The sequence below is a fragment of the Pygocentrus nattereri genome, chromosome 10 (genome assembly GCF_015220715.1).
Source record: "Pygocentrus nattereri isolate fPygNat1 chromosome 10, fPygNat1.pri, whole genome shotgun sequence".
NCBI lineage: Eukaryota > Metazoa > Chordata > Actinopteri > Characiformes > Serrasalmidae > Pygocentrus > Pygocentrus nattereri.
Window position 1 is genome coordinate 7,523,269 of NC_051220.1, and position 22,080 is coordinate 7,545,348.

Here is a 22,080-nt window from a genome sequence, read left to right on the forward strand (position 1 = left end):
TAACTTGGGATAAGGTGATGTAAAATATCATAAACTTTCTAAATGAAAATAAGATTTGATTCTGCAATATGAATTTGTCAGATCCTAACTTAGGACAAAGATAGGATTCCTCTGTAATATGGCCCCAGGTCTTCCAGATATTCCACAATCCTTTTTTTTTGGGGTGGGGGATTTTTTTCCAATGTTTTCCCCAATTTAGTCATATTCTACACAATAGCTAGAACTCCCCCAATCACTCGATACCATCAGCAGTAGGAGAGCGAAGGCTAACACAGGCTTCCTCCAATACCTGTGAAGCGTCACCGCATCTATTCAAACTGCTGTTGCCACATCATTGGACAGGTACACGTGCTTGGAGGAGAACGCTAACCACCAGTTCTGTTATGTCAGTTAACAGATACCTGGGCTGGCAAGCATCACACCATGGGAAGGCCATCCTACTCACCCAGAGAGCAAGGCCAATTGTGCTCTCTTGGAGTCCCGGCTGCGAAATAGACTATAGCATCACCAGGGATCGAACTCATCTGAACAGTATGCAGCCTGTCACTTGGATGCTAGCATACATACTTACGAGTTATGCAAGAGTTCTGCAAGTCTAATAAAAGCTCTTCCACTGAAATCTGCTGCAGTGTTGCGGGGAACATGCCTTTTATTTAGCGTTGGCGAGCGTCCATCCATTCACCACAAATCGAGGAGCTCATGAATTAGCAGGAGTCAGCAGCACAGCGCACACATAACATTCATTTCCGAACTCTGTGCTTCTCTTTTGCAATGTGGCGAGCCAGCCAGGAGCAGCTTAACGATGTGGCTGCTGCTTCGTTAGGGACTTCTCTGTTTGGGGGGATTGGGGGGTGGACCGTGTGTGCGATGACTCAGCAAACATGTTCGTACACAGCCACATACTCAGACTAGGGGAAAGAAATGTTAGTTGTGTTTACGCATTTTGGGCGTCAACAGGATGACAGGGGTCTTAATAGCTGAGTGGTGAAAAATGAGTGAAACGAACTGGAAGAGGATGATGTTTAATCTTTAACTGAGCTGCAGGAATTTGCGCAATCCTCACAATGTGTCATTAGTAAGAATGTACAACTATTGTTGGTTGTAAGGATTTGTGGGTGTTATGAGTCCAAGGTATTTTATTTATTTATTCTCCCTCTCTCTCGCTGTCTCTCGGCCTGTGTTGAGTTAAAAATCCTCAGACCTCAGACCACTGGCTTACCCAGAGACTCCAGCCAGCCTAGTGTGGTTAAGTGGTCATGCCACACTGTGTGTGTGTTGGATAAGCGCACTGGTAATATGCATATATTCCACGTTGGTTATTTGAATCCTGTAAGCACATTTACTCAGTGTGGTCTGAGAACTTGGATGTGGGTTAAGAGCTCATGGGTTTGATGCTGGATGATGTCTACTGTCATTGTGGCCTTAGTAGCCAAGTTGTTGTATACACAGTGTCCTCAACAAACAAACAAATCAGAACTATGTTCTATTCTAGATTCTCCAAAATAGCCTCCCTTTAACTTGACATAGCTTTAGTGTAGTAAAGGGTGATATTTCAGTTCAGACTGAGAGGCATTCCAGCTGAAAACTAACATTTAATATGTTATTAGTGATTTGCCACATATTTTTCTTCTTCTTCTTCTGTTTTTTTTTCTTCTTATATTTATTGCTTTTATTATTATTCTGCCATATTTTTGTCTGCTCGTCCGAACTGATGCAACATTTTGATTGGACATACATTTTTGTACAATACTCATTAAATGATGTGTTTTTTTACTTAAACTTAAAGACTTAAAGACCTTAAAGAGTTTTTCGTTCCAGCTGAGTTTTGTGCTTTGATGTACAGTATAGTGGAGTTTTTGGCTTCTTCACTGTGAGAAAAGTATGAAAACTGCTCTGACATTCAGAACTTATTACCCACAAGAACGACACTATCAGCGCGGTTATTTTTACTCTGCTTACATAAATACAATCTCATAAGGAGATCAGTCAGCACTCTGGAGCCTCACACATACGTTGTGATTTGTAGAGTATGTCGACCCTCCGTTAGTCCAACATCAGGATAATCTTTCTGGACAGCTATATCATTTGCATAATTACACCAGTGTGCCTGGCTGGCCTTTCCGTATTCTGGACTTTAATGTGAATGTTTAATAACAGAGAGAGAAGAGTGAAGGTTCTGCATCTAAAAAAGGAGCCAGAGCCGCAACGGCCTTATTAGGCTAAACTCGGCGTGCTATTAAATATCACCAGCCTGTCAAAACAGAATATTATATTTATGCAGCATGTTCATGTAGCCTGTTGTGTCTCGGGTTATTATATATTCTGCACTGTGGAATGATGAATATTAGATTTAACATAGAACAAATTGTTTTGATTAAGAAATCTGAAGTAATTAAAGCAAAAAAATATGTCTCTCTCTCTCTCTCTCTCTCTCTCCCTCCCTGTCTCTCTCTCTCTCAGGTGGTGAAGTTGTTGAGTAATAAGCGTTCTCAGGCTGTCGGGATTTTGATGTCCAGTCTGCATTTGGATATGAAGGACATTCAGCATGGTGAGAGTTGTGTACATGTGTGTTTGCATTGTGTCTGTATCTATACTGTCTAGAATGAATAGCTAATAAATTAATATCCCTAATAAAATAATATCCAGCATGAATATCTAACAAATAAATATTCACATCCAGAATAAAGTTATAATAAAGCTAATATTTAGAGTGAAGTTCTCATAAAATTAATATCCACAATAAAGTTCTAATTAAATATAACTGATAGAGTGAAGATCTAAATCTAGATCTAGATTAAATCTAGAATTAAATTGTAATAAATTCAGTCAGAATACATTTCTGATAAATGTGTATCCAGAATGAATATCTAATAAATGAATATTGAGAATAAAGTTATAATAAAACTAATATTCAGAGTGAAGTTCTCACAAAACTAATATCCAAAATGAGGTTCTAATTAAATGTAACTGATGTGTGTGTGTGTGTCTGTGTGTAGCTAACCTCCCCATAGCAGTTACAGTGTTTACCCCCCTCACTCACCTCCTCTCAGAAACATCAAATCACTCACTCCTCCGCTCAGCTTCATCATGTGCCCTTTCCACTCGGGTCATGTGGGAATTTCACAGCCAATCAGCGCCCAGTGTTCCCCTGTGGCAAACGCACGGTGTGAGCTGCTGTTTGACAGCTGTGCTGCTGACACACAGCTGCTAGACTGGACGAGACGGTTCAGCTGAAGGTCATCTGTTACTTCAGGTGTTCTTGTGGACGTCCCATTGCGATGATATTCAGTCTATCAACTAAACAAACTGAACACCTCAGCACTCACCTCACTTATTTCACCTTCAGTCAAAACGGCCATTCACTATAAGTTATTGATTTTAAGGATAGTTCTGAGCAGATGAAGCTGAAAATATATGGACAAAAGCAAAGCTGTGACTCCTAACAACCACCTGGAAGACATGGTAGACACTAAAACTGCCCCCATCAGATACACAGCACTTAAAGTGTTCATCTTTGAGAGAGAGGAGAAAATCAAGCTGCTTCAGATCTGAAAACATCCACAGGTGTTTCTGTCCATCCTTCCACTGTGAGAAGACCACTCAGCGCTGTGGGTCTGAAAGGATGTGTATCTGTCTAGAAGAACCTCACTGAGGAATGGAGACGGACACTGCAAACGAAGAAGCTGAACAATGGACTGACTGCCCCAGACGCCAGACCTTATCTCCACTGAACAAAGAAGTGGAAAATGCATATATATATAAGACACAGTGTAATAATTAGTCTGACTGCTATCTAATATCTTCACTCTCTTCTGCTTCATTTGCACTTTGTGCTAAAAGGTGTCATTAGAACAAGTACAAGCCCATTTCCCAGGATTCAGCACTGCTCCCTTCTCTTTGCATTCATTTTCTCCTATTAATTCCACTGTTTTCCTCCATCCTTCAGCAGCAGGTCTAAACACTCGTTAGACCACTGCCGTATTTCGTTCTCTCTAACAGACACTGCACCTCTTTCAGTCTGGTGTTTGTGAATGTTCCTCCTCTCTCTCATCAGCAGCCATACCGCTGATTAAACAGTCCAGGGGACAGTGAGGGCCGTCCGTTTACTGTTTGTCAAAGGAATAAATCATAAACTGAGAAAGGCCAAACAGATTGACAGACCATACTAGCTGGACCTTTGAGCTGTTTATTATTCCACACATATGTTTTAAAATGATATAGAATTATTCTGGATCCTATGCTTTGTTGGGTCTTTTCAGAAGTGCCCTTAGAAAAAGACGTATAAATGTCTATAAAATTAGGGTTGTTACTATGACTTATGTGAGTCTTCGGGTAATCTACTGCTAATTTTGGCACGTTTTTTACTAAATTGAGCTTTTCTTACTTGGGTGTATTACCGGGGCCTGATTTCAACCACATAACTGAACCGTGAATGGAGGAGGGTTTCTGTGGAGGTTGTGTGGTGGTCACTTTATTCAGCAGCAATGAGTGTGTTTACATGCACTCAGTAATCCGATCGTAATCAGACTTCAGCAGTTATCAGATTATTCAAATGGTCAGGTAAACAGCATGCTCTGATTTCCTAGATTGGAGTGAGGTCTGGAAATCTGATTAAGAAATCTGAGCTGGATTTTACCTCAGTAATCAGATTTCTCAGTGCCTATAAACTCTTACTCTGATTTCTTTCATTTCGTCTCCGTCTGAGCGTCTGCAAAAACAGACCAGAACTAAGCAAGCAGCATTGCCGTGAGACACAGCAAAACACCAACTACGTGATTTACAGAATGAATTAAAATATTCTTCGTCTTCTAGATGATGTATGTTCATATTTTCAGGCAAAGTGGCGCAATGTTCATCACACCTTGAGTGAGTTTATTGGCTGGTTGCAAAACAGAAATCCAATTACTGACAAAATCTGATTTTCTGTACTTATCAGATTAGCAAGTGCATGTAAACACACTCATTTGACAGAACGTTAAGCTCTGATTTATTGTTGTATGCAGAATAAATTTAAATGTTCCGTTTTCAGCAGATTTTACCAAATGTTTCAAATGATAAGTTTAACATATTAGAAAAAAACAAGGCATAAAAGGTGCCATACCTTTTCCACAGGTTTTATTTGTTTCCCAATATGTTAGATTCAGCAAATGAACAGTAACTGTGCATTAAAAGGTGCGGAAGCGTGTTCTCTATAGAGTGTCTGTCAACTTATTTAGAACTTACTCTTTTGACCAGGGGTGCCCAAACTTTTGCATACCTGTACTTTTTTTGCATTTGGTTTTGTGTTAGACTAATAGCCATTTTGGCTAGCTAGTGGTTCGTCTGACCCGAGTGACAATTTTGTGGCTATTCCATTTGACCAATCAGTGGTCTACACTGTTTCCAGCTCAGTCCATATATTCCTGTTTGGTACACTAGACACAACAGCAAGCGGGTGACCAAATTAGGCCCATGTACTTGTGTACAGCACAGTGGAAATGACGACTCATCTCCAGCAAGGATAGTTCTATTAAACCGCTTAACGGGTCAGAGCCCACCAGCAGACCCAACGTTTTATTAACCTGAGAACAGTTCAGCCAGTTTGCACAGAAGTCCCAAGAGTTGCTAAATAATAGGTCTTAATATGCCATAAGCCTGGGATTTTAAGGGGTTAACAATTGCTATAGTGCGTAATGCTAACACTATCTAGTCAGTTAAATTTTCAAATTTCAAAACCCAAAATTTTCCTCTGTAATAAATCCCAGGCCTGCTGGGTTTGGCCCCATCATGATCCTGGGAGCTTACAATAGCATTGCTTAGGTCTGACCGTTGTATCTTGAATTGTAGTCTAGATAAGACAGAGATAGAGGTTTATGCCAAAGACCAAAGGCTTGCAACTCTGTATTCTTACTAGCCACTGCATAAATGTGTTCTATTAACAAAAATGCCAAACCACAGAACATTTAATGAACGCTTTATGAGCCTCTTCACTGTTAACAGCAGCAGAACTGAGCCAAATAAAGGCCAATATCCTGTTTTGCTCTGTGTTAATGATATCTGATTCTGTGCTCTTTCTGGCTTTCTAGTTTCTAAAATAAGCTCCCAATAAAAAGCAATAAATATTTATAGCTCATTTGTTGCAGTGCTGTGAACCATATAACCCTACAGTATGTTAGATGAACAGAGGTGGTCCTAATTAGAGAACAATGAAAGCTGGTTATGCATTTAAGCTACCTACAATAGTCTAGGCCAGTGGGTTTTAACCTGTGGGTGGGTACTGCTTGGGGGCCGTGGCCTTTTTTTTAACAATATGTAGACATTTAACCAAATGTTATTTTAAATATGACCAAGAGTTTGCAAAAAATAGGCCATCGTATTTAGACCTGACAGAATGCTAGCTATGACAATTTCAGTGCAAATCAGTATAAAATGGCTCTCTTTTCATTCATAAGGAATTCCTCCATCACGGATTAAAGGCTACAAACACGTTCTTTCAAAATGAAAATGAAAGATTCCGAGGCTGGACCACCAAGTGAAACAGCCACCGTATCTCAGTCTATACAAAGAAAACAAAGTAAGAAAGGCAAGAAACACCCTGGACAGGTCACCAGTCCATCACAGGGCAGACAGACACTCACACCCAGGGGCAATTTAGCATGTCCAATTGGCCTGACTGCATGTCTTTGGACTGTGGGAGGAAACCAGAGAACCCAGAGGAAACCCACGCAGAGAACATGCAAACTCCACACAGAGAGGACCCCGGTCACCCGGCCGGGGAATCGAACCCAGGCCCTCCTCGCTGGGAGGTGACAGCACTACCCATCGTGCCACGCCAATTGTGTTCATGTGACAGAGAAATACCTTGGTTCCTTTTCCAGAATAGAAAGGAGCACTGAGAGTTTTACCACCACATTCAGGAGCTTAAGTTTATGAGAGCTTTCAAACTTGTGACTCAGATTGAGCTCCATTTGAGCTGATACTGGACATGCTAACAACATCCATGAGAAAGCAGAAGGCAAATCCTGTTTCTGGCAAATGTTCACAAATACTGTATCAAAGACAGCATGAGTAAAAGTGTGATTGGTGTGCAGGATATTATCAGTTGTACACGTGATCAAATTAAATTACTGTTGTCCACAGTAACGGGTTGCAAAAGGTTAGGAAACCTCTGGCTAATGCTTTAAATCAGGGGTGTCAAACTCCATATTAACAAATCTCACCAAACCTGTGGCCCAGTTTATGTTTTCATTTCATTTTAAATAACATTTTGCTATGACCCAAACAGGCCATTATTTATTCAGAACCATAATCACGTTGTATTCTTTCATTACAGCCACATTATCTCCGCAAACAAGACAGACAGGTTTATCCTTAAGTCTCTGAGCTCCCATCTGTCGTGAAAACCCCAGATTTTTATAGCTAGATAAGTATTTTTTTAGCTACCCAGATGTTTATATTGGCTGAGCTGCAGAATCAGAGCTAGGGTATTTGGTGATATGACTGGAAAAATGCCTTGGAAAGATGTCTGGTTCCATTGACTTACATTACTGTAATTACTTTCTACTGTAAAGTTACCGTTTCTGACAACAACGATATTTATGTTGTATAATTTATGGTCATTATTAAATGATAAAGTAATTAAACATTTTGTGCTACGCAGGCTTTTTTCAGAAGGTTTAGGCTTGAAACATCAGCCTAAATAAACGAGCTTTTAACATAACGTTCTTTATCATTTGCGCAGCAAAGTGGCTGATGTGAGACTGACTCTATAATGTCTGCTGAACTTCATCGAAGTGAACTTCGATCACTGAGAATTCCCAGAATGTAGCTCCATAGAGGAAACACTGTGTATGAGTGGCTGTCTCATGCGAGCTGTAGTCATTGCTGTGTGAACTCAGTCATGCAGAAGTAGCCAGTGTGGACAAAAAAGAGTCTGGGTCCCAAGATGGAAGGACACTGGAACAGTTTTGGAGCGAGATGGAAAACCGACGCTTTGGCTTTCTGACAAGCCGCCGCGCTCAGAGCAAAATCAAGCGTATGTAATGATATAGGTGTGCAGTTAGCACAATGCTAACTGCTAAGCTTCTGTTACTTAGCTGAATTGGCCTCATAGCTGGAAAACTAATGAAGCAAAACAGAAGATGGCAAATTTGGGCTGATCAGCTATATTTAGAGAAAGAGGAACGTTCTGAAAACCTTACTCTTGGCTAAAGCACTGCTAGCATGAATGTGTAAGGTAAAGGCTAATGTTGACGCGGCTAACAGAGTTGCATACTTCTGCTTCAAGATGAAGCTGTGTGCTGGTTCAGCATGAGTTCAGCATTAGCGGAACAATGACAGCATGCAGTTGTGTTTCGTTATGTAGGACGCACTCTTCAGCATTAGTGGCAAATAAAATACATCATCTAAATGTGCGCTTGGTTTCAGGACAAACCACAGGCGAGAAGAGTGACAACAATGACAGTCGTTCAAACCATCACAGACTAAAGTGGATTTGAGGCTGTAATGAAAACCAAATGAGTTAGAAAGCGATGGGGGGTGGGGGGTTAAACTACGAGGAGAGGGAGAAGAGAAGAGAGGCAATACGATGAAAGGAGAAGGAATAGGCCAAAGGACGTTTCCTACCGAATGAGTTTAACCAGTGTTTTCTGCACTTTCTTTGCCTCGTAACGTCAGTAATGCCAGTGTGGTTGAAGCTCAGGCCACAAACGGCAAATGAAAGAAACCGCTGTGCATTTTTCTCTCAACCAGCGACTTTTATGAGTTTTTACAAACACATGAACACAACCAAACACACACGCACAATCTGTGTATCCCTGCCTTTTGGGGATGATCTCATGCGTTTCTTTATAGCCCCTTTCACACATGCTGTTTTATGCACAACTTAAACAGTAATCAATCAGGAGAGGCTAAAGGGGAACTCCATCAATCTTTCAAAACCTATGGATAATGAAATGGATGAGATGGATACAAAGTCATTTAGAGTGGTTTGGTGTGAAATACTACGTTCTAGAGAAACTTACAGTGGGGGGTGGGGGGGTTGGCGACAATTATTGTTATCTCCCACCCCTAATTCTTCAGTGATATGAAGCTGAAGTCAGCTATTCACCTGCTTCTTGTTCTTGCAGCAGTTACAGAACTGCTGCACCTTTTAAACAGGAACGAGAAATGTATCTAGCTACTGAGACAACAGTATACTACTAGTGACGTTTAAAAAACATTGAAATGACGTTAAACTGAGAAAATACAATGGTTATCATAATCTTTTAACAGTGAAAATACACACATTTGTGGCTTTCTTTGGTCGCTTTGACAGACATCTTGCTGTTTTTTCCAGTTTAACAGAAATCAGGACACCCAACCCCTAGGCGTGAGGGGTAAGGGCTAAGTGTTAGGACAAGAGGTGAAATGGGATTGGGCCTCAGTCTTTACCACTTAAAAAGTAGAAAAAAAGTAGAATGAAGAAGAATGAACAACATCTTTTGTTTTCAAACTTACCTTTGAGACTTGAGACTGGACTCAGACTTGCACCTTAGAGTCTAAAGACTGACTCGGACTCGCACCTCAGAGACTTAAGACTCAATTAAGACACACACCTTAGAGAGTCAAGACTCAACTCAGACTCACACTTCTAAGACTTCTAGAGAAGCTTAGTGTCAGATTTGTTTGCAGTGGTGGTAATAGGAACCAGATGTTTGCTTAAAATGCTAAAAATGGTATAGATATATGTATAAGAGGGGTGTAAGACAATTATTCATTATTGCCCACTTCAGTGATATGAAGCTAAAGTTGGCTATTCACCAGTTTCTTGTTTGAATTTTTCCATTCCACTTTAAATTGTGGTTCAGTAATGTAACATGAGGGGTAAGGGTAAAGTGTTAGGAGCAAGAGGTGAAATGTGATTGGGCCTTAGTCTTAAGAGGTAAATGAATAAAATCTTTTGTTTTCAAACTTACCTGTGAGACTTGAGACTGGACTCCTCAGAGACACGAGGATCAACTCAGACTCACAACTCTGAGACTTGAGACTCAACTCAGACTTGCACGTTAGAGTCTAATGACTGACACAGACTCACAGACACCTCAGAGACTTGAGACTGGACTCAGACTCACACCTCAGGGACTCAAGACTCAACTCAGACTCACACTTCCAAGACTCCATACTCGGCTCAAACTCACACCTCAAAGACTCTAGACTCAGCTCAAACTCATACCTCAAAGACTCTAGACTCATGACTCAGCTCAGACTCACACCATTAAGGCTCAAGACACAACACAGACTCACACCTCAGAGACTCTAGACTTAAGACTCAACTCAGACTCACCTCTAAGACTTGAGGTTCAACTCAGACTCACACCTCCAAGAGTCTTGCCTCAACTCAGACACACACCTCTAAATCTTGAGACTCAGACTAACTTAGACTTGCACCTTAGAGCCTAAAGACTCAACTTGGACTCACACCTCAGCAACTGGAGACTCAACTCACTCACACCTCATAGACTCGAGACTAGACTCGTACTCGCACCTCAGAGACTTAAGACGCAACTTGGACTCACCTTGGAGACTCAAGGCTCTACTTGGACTCACACCTTAGAGACTCAAGACTGGACTCGGACTCACAACTCAGAGATTTGAGACACAACTTGGACTCATACCTTAGAGACTCAAGGCTCAACTCAGATTCGCACTTCAGAGACTCGAGACTAGATTCTGACTCACACCTCAGAAACTCGACTCAGACTCTCACCTTAGACACTCAAGACTCGATTTGTAGTGACACCTTACAGATTCAAAACTTGACTCTGACTTACACCTTAGAGACTCAAGACTTGATTTGGACTCAGAGATTCAGGACTCGACTCGGACTTGCACCTCACAGACTTGACACTCATCTCAGACTCAGCTCAGAGACTTTAGACTCGACTTGGAGTCACACCTTAGATGGGGGTGGGCAATTAATTTTCCCAAGGGGCCACATGAGAAATTGGAACGGTTTTAGAGGTCCAAATATACTTAACTCAGTTCTGCCCAATACATATATATATAGACAAACAGTAAATGAAACATTTCAATTATACAATCAAAATGTGGAGAATTATATCATTATTTAATAAACTTGTGATGGTTCAGTTTAACATTTTGCATTGTTTAAAAAACTAGCATCACAACCTGACATAAAATAGCACGTTTTTCAAAGACCAGCATCACTTTAACTTAAATGGCTTATTGTTTCTTGCAATGTTGTGCGATATTACTAAGCTGGTCCTGACTGCTGCATCCCTGGAGCTTTGTAAACAATCCTTGCTGCCCTGCAGTTTTGCTAGCAGATCTTCAGATGCCCGTGCCTGCTCTGCATCAGTCAAGTTCTTGTATTTGTCTGCATGCTTACTCTTGTAATGGCAATTCAAATTTGAATCCTAAAACACAGCTATCTGTTCTCCACAAACTAAGCACACAGCTTTACCTTTGACTTCAGTAAATAAAAAACGTACAATGCCCAGGTCTGCCTTAGAGGCTCAAGACTCGACTTGGACTCACACCTCAGAGACTCGAGACTTGCCTCAGACCTGTGACAAGTCAGACTCAGAGACACGTCTGAAGTGACTTGTGAGCATCTCTGCATGATGTGCTCTAAGAACGTAAACTGCAATGTGTACTTTTTACTGGAAAAGATCACTACATGACCATCACGCATTACACTGGTCATGTGTGCATATATCGAATATTTCATGATAGCTTAGAATGTTGATCAACCAATCAGACTTTAGCACCAAAACTGTCCATTTTCTGAAGCATTTTCGTTGTGGGTAGCAGCTGTCCCCACAATGCACTACGTTCATGTTTTCATCGTCCAGGTGAAATTAGGTACTCACAAAGAACTACACACTCACACGTGTGCAGCAAACTCACACACAGAGTGAACGGTATGTGTGCATTCCTTTCATAGCTCAGCTCATTATCACCTGTCAGCCCTCTAACAGTCACTCCTCATTATCCACTCAGAAATGCAGGAAAACCAACACCTTCTCTCTGCTCCTCAGACACATCCAAATACCTCAACAAACCTTCATCTAACTATGTAACATTAACACCCACACCTTTAATCCTTAGTCACAATGGAGGTCACCTTTCGTACACTTACCTGAAATATTTTAGGAAAAATTTAGAATCATTTAAAAAGTATATACTATTTTTTAAAAGAAACACAAAAGTATACAGTAGTTTATTAACTATTTTCAAGTTAGCATTCAGCATGTATTCAGATGTACTCCTTACAATCACTCTCTTTGTTTCTGATAAAGCCTGAGTAGACTGATAAATCAATGTGATGATCAGTTATTAATCTCAGTGTTACTGAGTTCTGCTAAAGCCTGAGTAGACTGATAAATCAATGAGGTGATCAGTTATTAATCTCAGTGTTACTGAGCTCTGCTAAAGCCTGAGTAGACTGATAAATCAATGTGATGATCAGTTATTAATCTCAGTGTTACTGAGTTCTGCTAAAGCCTGAGTAGACTGATAAATCAATGAGGTGATCAGTTATTAATCTCAGTGTTACTGACCTCTGCTAAAGCCTGAGTAGACTGATAAATCAATGTGATGATCAGTTATTAATCTCAGTGTTACTGAGTTCTGCTAAAGCCTGAGTAGACTGATAAACCAACGTGATGATCAGTTATTAGTCTCAGTGTTACTGAGCTCTGCTAAAGCCTGAGTAGACCGAAAAATCAATGTGATGATCAGTTATTAGTCTCAGTGTTACTGAGCTCTGTTAAAGCCTGAGTAGACTGATAAATCAATGTGATGATCAGTTATTAATCTCCGTGTTACTGAGCTCTGCTAAAGCCTGAGTAGACTGAAAAATCAATGTGATGATCAGTTATTAATCTCAGTGTTACTGAGCTCTGCTAAAGCCTGAGTAGACTGATAAACCAACGTGATGATCAGTTATTAATCTCAGTGTTACTGAGCTCTGCTAAAGCCTGAGTAGACTGATAAATCAATGTGATGATCAGTTATTAATCTCAGTGTTACTGAGCTCTGCTAAAGCCTGAGTAGACTGATAAATCAATGTGATGATCAGTTATTAATCTCAGTGTTACTGAGCTCTGCTAAAGCCTGAGTAGACTGATAAATCAATGTGATGATCAGTTATTAATCTCAGTGTTACTGAGCTCTGCTAAAGCCTGAGTTTACAATGGACAGCACCTCAGAGAGAGAGAGTATGGTCTGTGGTCATTCAGACTAGAGTGTTGTTTCTACTAGTAAGAGAAAACACAAGAGCTTATGAAAACCAGCTGAGAGAGAGAGGGAGAGAGAGAGAGAAAACAGAATGGGAGTGAGCAGCAGAGACAGAGAGAGAATTGGAGAAAGAGGGAGAGAGAGAGGAGAAGGAGGGAGAGAGAGGAGGGAGAAGGGGAGAGAGGAGGAGAGAGAGGGACAGAGAAATAAAGAAAAGGAGAGAGAGCAGAGGGAGAAGGGAAGAGAGAGAAAGGAAAAGAAAGAAGAAAAGGAGAGAGAGAGTGTGAAAGAAAGTGGGAGAGAAAGAGAGAGAGGAGGTTGAAGGGGAGATGCAGAGAAAGAGGGGTAGATAGAGAGAGTGAGAGAATAGAGAGAGGATGAAGATGAAGGAGAGAAAAAGAACAGAGAAAGATTAAATACGAATAAAATACAGTTAAATACAGAGTAAAAATAATACTGTTTACATATTTGAGAGGTACTCCAGTCATTATGGTCACCTCAGGTGAGCTGTAACTGAGCGTCCGGAGTGACCCTCTGAAATCTCCATTCACTTCAGACCGCTGAATCCGTTATGCCACTCTAATCTACATGTTAGCATTGCTAAATGATATAATTCCCTCTGTCAGCTAAAGAGCTGCTCTGGCTATGTTGGAGAGAGTGTGTAGTAAACTTGGCTTGTGCTGATCCGGCTGTGGATCAAACTGCGGCTGTTATTGTCTGGGCTGTTTTGTTGGTTTACATGATAAAGTTTCGACTCTTCGCCGTCCAGTTTTCCGTGTTTTTAAGGCCTTGATTGGGCTTGTTTGTTTTGGATTGATTGTTGTCATGAGCTGTGCTTCTTGGCCGAAGCGGATTTGCTTTAAACCTTAATTTAGAGACAAAATAACTTTGACATGATTTGTATTGCATTCCCTTTAAACCTCATTTCATTCTGGCTCCCTCGGACCTGCTCGCTTATTTCATTGCTTTCATCCATCATCCACTGGTTCCTCCAACAAAATGACCAAACACCCACCGTCCACTTTATTAAAAACCCCTAAATTATGCTTCAACTCATTGTTCACTTTCTGAGGTCAAACTACCTTATAGTCCAATAGTACCTAAACAAATAAATGATAATCAGTTAATATTTAAAATATGAACAAATAACAGAGCTCAAAAGTTGGATTTGCCTTGACATTGAAACGCACCTATCACCACCACTGCGAACAGATGTGACTGTGTAAGTTAGTCTAGAACAGAGCATTTCACACCAAACCACTCTGAATGCCTGTGTTTACATCTCAACAACTGAATTATGTAGAAATCAAAGAGGCGGAGTTCCTCTTCAACAGCTGCTTATTGTCGTGATTTAAACAATACAACTGGTGAAAAAGAGTGGCTGGTAAAAAAGCCATATTACTGGAAGGGAAAAGAAGACAAGGACGCAAAAAATGAATTTGTTTCTGGTAGCCTTATATTTAGCCAAAGTGAACCTCGGACGAGTCGAGCAATAGAAAACAAAGTGGCAGCCGTGGTCAACATGTTGTCATTTAGCATGTCCAATTGGCCTGACTGCACGCCTTTGGATTGCGGGAGGAAACCCACGCAGACACGGGGAGAACATGCAAACTCCACACAGAGAGGACCCTGGTCACTCAGGCCCTTTTTGCTGTGAGGCGACAGCGCTACCCACTACGCCACCGTGCCGCCAATATAAATACACTGACTCTAAATATATACACAATATACACTAGTATTGCAGTTTCCAATTTACAGTGGTATAGTTCTTGATCTCTTCAGACAGACTTAAAATGTGCCTTTTGTTTTGGAAAATGAACTAAGACAATAATTTCAAATAACAGAGAGAAAAATTAATGACTAGGCCTAATAGAAAATGATTTTGTTGAAAATGTAGCTGACATGAACGCTGTGCTAGATTGGTTACAGCTGCATAGCCAGCTTTATTTATGATATCACTGCTAAAAGTATTTACCAAACTAATTTACAAAGGATAACAAAAGACAGAAATGAAGGATTAACTGGACTGTGAGTGGAAAATGAGAGATTAAAAACCGTATTCTGTCTAACACTCTGCTTGTCCGTGAGTGGTCCGCCTAGAAAATGCTGAGAAAAAGCCAGTGGGCCACCAGCTTTGCTGTCTCTTGCTATCTGAGCTGATTATTCTTCTGCAATTTCTATAATGTGCATATTGGTGTGCTGGTATATGCATTTATACTGTATGGATGCTAACTAAGGTAACAGCTAATCCATTGGATAACATTAGTTTAGATAACTTCGCTAACTAGCGCTCTAGATGACTTAGCTAAAGTTCCGCTGATGTAGCTGAAGTTAGAAGATAGATGAAGATCTGAAGATAGATCAGCTGATGCTCTAGCTAAATCATCTAGCGTGCTAGCTAGCGTTGTTATCTATGCTACATGTTAACAGTTGATGAGTTGTCCTGCCTCTTTTTGTTACTTTCTTGTTACTGGAATTTGAATTTTAACATATGTTATTGTGTTTAATGTGAAAATGTCATTATTTATTAACCCATAATCATGAAATCTTCCTCAAATATTTAATTGTCTCTGCAGTGCTGAGTTCTCGGTGAGGACTGGAACAGTCAAATGACCATTTCCATTTGATAAGATGACCAAAAATATCTTTCTCTTCCCTTTCCCCCACAGCCATCCTGAACATGGACAACACTGTGGTGGATCTGGAGACGCTACAGGCTCTGTATGAGAATGTAAGCCGCCCTCGTTCAGAAGCTCTGAGAAAACAGTCCATCTCAGTGGGCGAGATGAGTTCTGACACTCTCACCGCCGCCCCCCATTATTTTCTGTTATTGGTTCGTTCCGCTCTGGGTCACTGTGAGGCAGCCAGAGTGCGGTCTGCCTGGACATGGAGCCGAGGAAATGTGTGTGTTACATACCAAAACAAACACACAGGCCGCGAACACCACGGGAATGTACAGGGTTTACCATGGAGCCAGAGAGACCACTGCAGACTGAGAGAGAGAGAGAGAGAGAGAGAGAGAGGGAGAGAGAGGGAGAGAGTGACATGAAGACATTAACTGGGCTCGGAAAGCAGAAACAGAGCAGCTCTGAGTCGACAGTGAAATGCTGAGTGTTCTAACTCCGTTATGTAACTTATTGGCTGATGCACATTATATTTTTATTAGTTTTGTTTCAAGACCTTTTAGTCAAAGAAAAAAAATAGCTTCAAATCACTTTTACGTAGATGTAACAGTGTTGAAGGAACATCAGTGGTTTGGATATTATTACAGTGGCTAACCATGACCATTCGAGCTAGGCCTTCGGTTCAAAACCCGGTCAAGAACACCTCTATGATGATGCTCGATTCTTCTAGCATCTATATGTGATTTCTAATAGTATGTTAGCACTAAGCTGTTCCACACAAACATTTTTGGTTGTCCTAAATTAGACCCAGACATTTAAGGCTTGTAACAGGCATTCAACATTTCCTGACATAGACCTGTTTTCCATTCCTTAGCACTAACTGAAACCTGGTTAGGCTATGACTATTGTCGGCAACTTATACAGAACTTCCAAAAGGCCTAGAGCAGAGGTGGGCAACCCAAATGTTAAGAAGAGCCATTTTGTCCTTTAAGCAAAAATCAGACCAACATGTTACGTCCATTTTACCATCTTGGCTGTAAATATGTCTCAGTGTGTGCTAATGTGCTAGTGAAGGTTAAAAACATAATATAAATAATAAAAAAAAGAATTACTTTGCGCTACTTTAAGCTTTATCTCAGCTATAGCTGGTTTTCTCCCATCTCTGGCAAAAGTTGAGTATTTTCTTGTAAAATGTTTCTCGATGTTCGAGTTTTTCCAAGGCAAGCTTCTCATTCATCAGCTTCTTGTTTGAATTTCCCATTCCACCTTAAATGGTGCCTTGCCAGAATGTAACTGCTTTACCACTTAAGATGGAATGGAAGAATTTGAATGAGAAACTGACTTCAGCTTCATGAGTTTGACGGTTTCTTGTTGCAGATTAAATGGATCAGGAATTCAGGTGGAGTGATTATAAACACAAATAAATCCATTCATCTCTAAATTATTGATGTTCATCTTAAATGCCTCTCTGTGCCATTTTGTTAGATACTAGCTAGGCGAGACTGTTTGCGTTGCCATAGTGGCCATCAGTCTGCGTGTAGATCTTCAGGGTTAAAGGGTGAATTAGCAGATATAGGCTCCGGCAATTTAAGACAGTTTATTATTAAAACTGTGTTAGGATGATCAGCAGAGCTTTATTGTAGTGCAGAGGAGGCTTTTTTTAATCTAATTCTGCTGTGGAGCCACATCTGGAAAGTAAAAGAGCCACAGGTTGCTGACCCCTGGCCTAGAGGAACCTCTTTTACTCACAAAGTTTCCCGTTCAAACAAGTTGATTCCTCTGTGACTTCCTATGTTGATAGAAAATCTAACCTGTAAGGCCTTCAGTTCAGCTCCTGAAGTCCTAACCAATAAGAGAGCTCTGCTGGCTGTTTCTTCCTAGATACCACTGAGAAAATAGGCCTGATTGGATCATTTTCAGTTTTTTTTTTTTAATTACAACCAAAACATAACAATGAAATAAAGGTTTTACTACAATTACTACAGCTTCAAGTACAAGAAGCATGATATTATATAAAAATGACTTAAAAGAACAGATGTGCGAAGGTTCCCCACTTCAAACATAATTTAGAGACATTAATATCGTCAAACGTTTGGTTCCTTTCACCACGACTGTGAACAATTATGAATTGGTCAGTTTCTCTAGCACAGAGTATTTCAGACCAAACCACTCTGAATGACTTTGTTTACATCTTACCAGTTTCATGTTGCTGAAACTGTGAAAAATTGGTGGAATTCCCCCTTTAACAGTAGGCTGTGGTTTTTAGTAACTACAATTCTGATGAGTGCGTACATGTATGTGCATTAAATATTCTACAGCGGCTTTAAACGTGGCTCAGCTAATCAGATTTAGAGCCCAGGCTGTTGTTTAATAAGAAACTGAAAGTTTCCGGGTATATAAATGTAAAACTGAGAATGTTTGAAAAGACTGAAGAGTTTGCTGAGTCTCTGGAGTGCAAGGGTTGCTGGGATGTTGAGGTTGTTTCTCTTCAGTGTGAAAGACTCCGCACTGTCTCTGACTCCTTCACCCAAAACCACTCAAAACACTCGCTCTCCCCTCTTTCCCCCTGCCCAGCTCAACCACAGTAAGCAGGCCAGTGGTCCTTCATCTGCTTCCTCTGCATGAGTGCTCAGACACACACACACACACACACACACACACACACACACACACACACACACACACACATTTACTCTTCATTGTGCTACTGATTACTCTAGTACTCAATAATCACTCCTGAGGTCTTTCCTTTATAAAGCATGACTGGCCCCTTTTCATGATTTATAGCACAGCAACAACCAGTCATCAACAAGGCACATAGATGGTAATGTTTAAAGGGAAATTCCATTGCTTCTTTCAAAATTTCAGCATAATTAAATGGTTAAGATGTAAGTCATCCCGAGTGGTTTGGTGTGAAACGCTCTGTTCTAGAGGAACTAGCAGAGTCAGATTTGCGGTGGTGATAGGAACCAGACGTCTACCACTAACAGCTCCCTCGCAGAAAGTTTTTGCATGTAATGGTTATGATTGCACTGCCTGATGCCTGAGATGTTTTGGCCTACAGCTTATTTATTTAAATACATTCAGAGCAGAGGGGGCAAAGGCAAAAGAGTCATTCCATGTAAAATCTTCTCACCTGATTCCTGTCACCATCACGCAGAACTTTAAAAACTCAGTGGAATTCCCCTTTGAAAGATTTCCAGTGAATGAATATCTCTGTTTATTTTGTCTTATCTGTCTTGTTGTGGCACAGCGTGCTCAGAAAGAGGAGATGGATCAGATCAATAGACACATCAAGTCCAACGCGGAGAAGGACTGTGCCAAACCTCTGGACAAGCCTGAACAGTGAGATTTTTACATATTCACATTCAAATGTCGTTACTGAGATGAATCAGACTGACCTATCCATGTTCCACCCACACATGTATTCTTCTGTAGTGACATTTGCCAGGTTAGCAAGTTTTAGAGAACATTTGCACCAGTGGGGACCTCTCAAGGCTTCTAGGCCAGAGATTACTGTGGAAAAAAAAAAGTTGTTTGTAGTGTTTAGTTAATTTTTTATTTAATAGATTCGTCATGCTTTTTATATGCACTATATAAACAAAAGCATTGGGACAACATCTTAATTATTGAGTGTTTCAGCCACGCTCATTGCTAATAGGTGGATAAAATGAAGCAAACATAGTACTTTATGGCAGTCGTGGGCTGGAGGTCAGGGAACTGGCCCTGTGACCGGAAGGTCGCCGGTTTGATCCCCAGCGCTGACAGTCCAGAGGTGTCCTTGAGCAAGACACCTAACCTCCAATTGCTCCCCAGGCTCTGTGGATAGGGCTGCCCACTGCTCTGGGCAAGTGTACTCACTGCCCCCTAGTGTGTATGTGCTCACTAGTGTGTATGTGGTGTTTCACTGCACGGATGGGTTAGATGTGGAGGTGGATTTTCCCTGTTTGTGGGATTAATAAAGTATCACTTAACTGCAGTCTCTGTAGATGAACACTGGCAGTAAAATTACTCACACTAAAGAGCTTAGTTAAAAGCTGCAGAATTTAAGGTGGAACGAAACATTTGATGAAGAAGCTGGCGAATAGGAAGCCAACTTCAGCCTCGTTTAGAGATGAACATCAGATGTTCAGCCAAGATGAACATCAGCCATGCCTATTGACACTTTGGTTGTTTGGAAAGGTATGAAAAGTGCCAACATCCCTTCCCAGCCTGGAATGTTAGATTTTTGCACATAGTTTGCCATTTTCATTGCTGTTGCCCCATTGTCCTTGTTTCGTTGGGCTAGACTGTGAGCTGATGTTTGTATATTTTGTGGGTGTGAATATTAGACTAGAAGACATAGAAGACAACAGTTGTTTGAGGTTCACGGTTCAGGTCTATATACTGAACTCTGCTTAACTATGTCACTATAAATAGTTTTTCATTCTGTGGCACCTTCAAACTCACACGTATCAGGCTCAATTCCTCGCGGGCCAAAACACTGCAGACTTCAGCACACTGCCTCATTCAACACACCTGATTCAGCTCATCAGCTAATTAGCAAGACCTTCATTCAGAGCGTTAGATGAGGTAAACACTGATCTCCACAGCACTTCACCTGCCTGCTCTACACGTACAGTAGTGATACTCTATTTTCATTACATTTCGGTTGGAAAGGGTTGAATTCTAGAAATGCCTAATAGAAAATTATTCAATCAGGATTTTTTCTTTCCTCTGTGGTATCTGGGTAGACACTGCCAAGCAAGCTTTTTCCAATGTGTAATAGGCTGACCAGTGCATTTCAGTCAGCTGTTAGAAATGGAAAACAGCAGCAGCAACTCCATGCCAGAATTTTATAAAATAAAATATACGGTAATGTCTGATAACAAACTACTAGTATCCCATAGGGGTGCTAGCAGAAAGTAGCAGTACCATAGATGTTTGCCTTTTCTTTGACAGACTTTTGATGGTCGTGGTCTAAACTGAAGGCTCAGCATTACTAGTTACAGTTTGCCACTGAGTAGCACAGTTTTCCAAAACTCCAAAAATTTCCAAAAATTGTGTCAAAATACCTACATTTAGAGTTGATTATATTTTTTACACTTGTGATCACACTACTGGGATAGATGGAATAGTGTTTTTGTCATACAATGGAAAGTCCACAGGTAAAATGTCTTTCAGAGTAACTTCAGGCTACAATAGCTGCTGGTGTAGACTACGACTTTAACTTAGCTAGCTAGCAATGCTAAAACAGCTGAAGCTAGTGAACGTTCTGCCTGTGATATTTCACACATACGCTAAACAAGTTACATATGAAATAAATAACACGCTCTAAATTTGTGGGCAGAGCATCGGTAGGTCAATGGACAGCTGTTTGTGTGTAGGTTCCTGCTGCAGCTGGCGGAGGTCCCTCAGTTTTCTGGCCGTGTTTTCTGCATTCTGTTCCAGTCCACCTTCACCGAGTGCATCTCCAACGTCCAGCGCAAAATCCACCTGCTGCAACGGGTCTGCACGGTGAGAATAACAGGATTCTATTCTATTCTATTAGTTCTTCTTGAATGTGAAATACCAAACATTTGAGAGAAATGAAATGAATGGGGACCATTTTGATTGTTCTTTGAAAACATGTTAGATACAGACCTCTGAAGTCGTATGTCTTCCTGTTCTTGACGTCATCGCCATATAAGGAACTCCAGTTCTAAGCTCATTTCTCCATAAGCATACTGATGTTTCCCTGCCTCTAAAACATTTTCTGAGATTTGATTATTCTTCTGAATAAAAACTTTTGATAATATACACCAAAAATATCATGTTTCACCTCCTCCTCCCACCCTCTCTACATGTCATTGAGAGAAAATGTATTATCATTCCCCATTCAACTAAATTTGCCTATTGATTAAAAAATTCAAGCTTCAATTCCAAAAACGTACAGTATATGAAACAATAATAAAACAGAAAGCAGTAAATTCTGCTTGATCTGTGTTCTATTGGAAACTACATTAAATTGTAAATAGTTTTTAAAAATTCAGAATAGTCATATTTGGTAATCATTTTGGATGATAACTGTTTGAAATTTTTTTTTGCAGTTTTTCTGTTATGCAAGTGTTAAGCAGCGTTTCTAAACAAGACCTCTGTTGACAAGAAGCTTACTTCATACTGTCCAACACATTTCAGTGGTAGGCAGGTCTGGACTGCAGGCAGGTCAGTGTAGTCTAGTACACAACCATGCTGTTGTAGCACATGCAGAGTGTAG

At 40.6% G+C, this 22,080-nt stretch overlaps 1 protein-coding gene across 2 annotated transcripts in view; it reads left to right on the forward strand.

Annotated features, from left to right (window-relative positions):
• LOC108431642 (formin-2) overlaps positions 1-22,080 on the forward strand; it is a 69,593-nt gene that overhangs the window by 27,077 nt on the left and 20,436 nt on the right. For both annotated transcript variants that reach the window (XM_037541765.1, XM_017704933.2), the window contains exons 6-9: positions 2,461-2,548; positions 15,891-15,952; positions 19,099-19,190; positions 21,212-21,341. In XM_037541765.1, the coding sequence (XP_037397662.1) occupies positions 2,461-2,548; positions 15,891-15,952; positions 19,099-19,190; positions 21,212-21,341 (372 nt within the window). The remainder of the gene's footprint in view (positions 1-2,460; positions 2,549-15,890; positions 15,953-19,098; positions 19,191-21,211; positions 21,342-22,080) is intronic.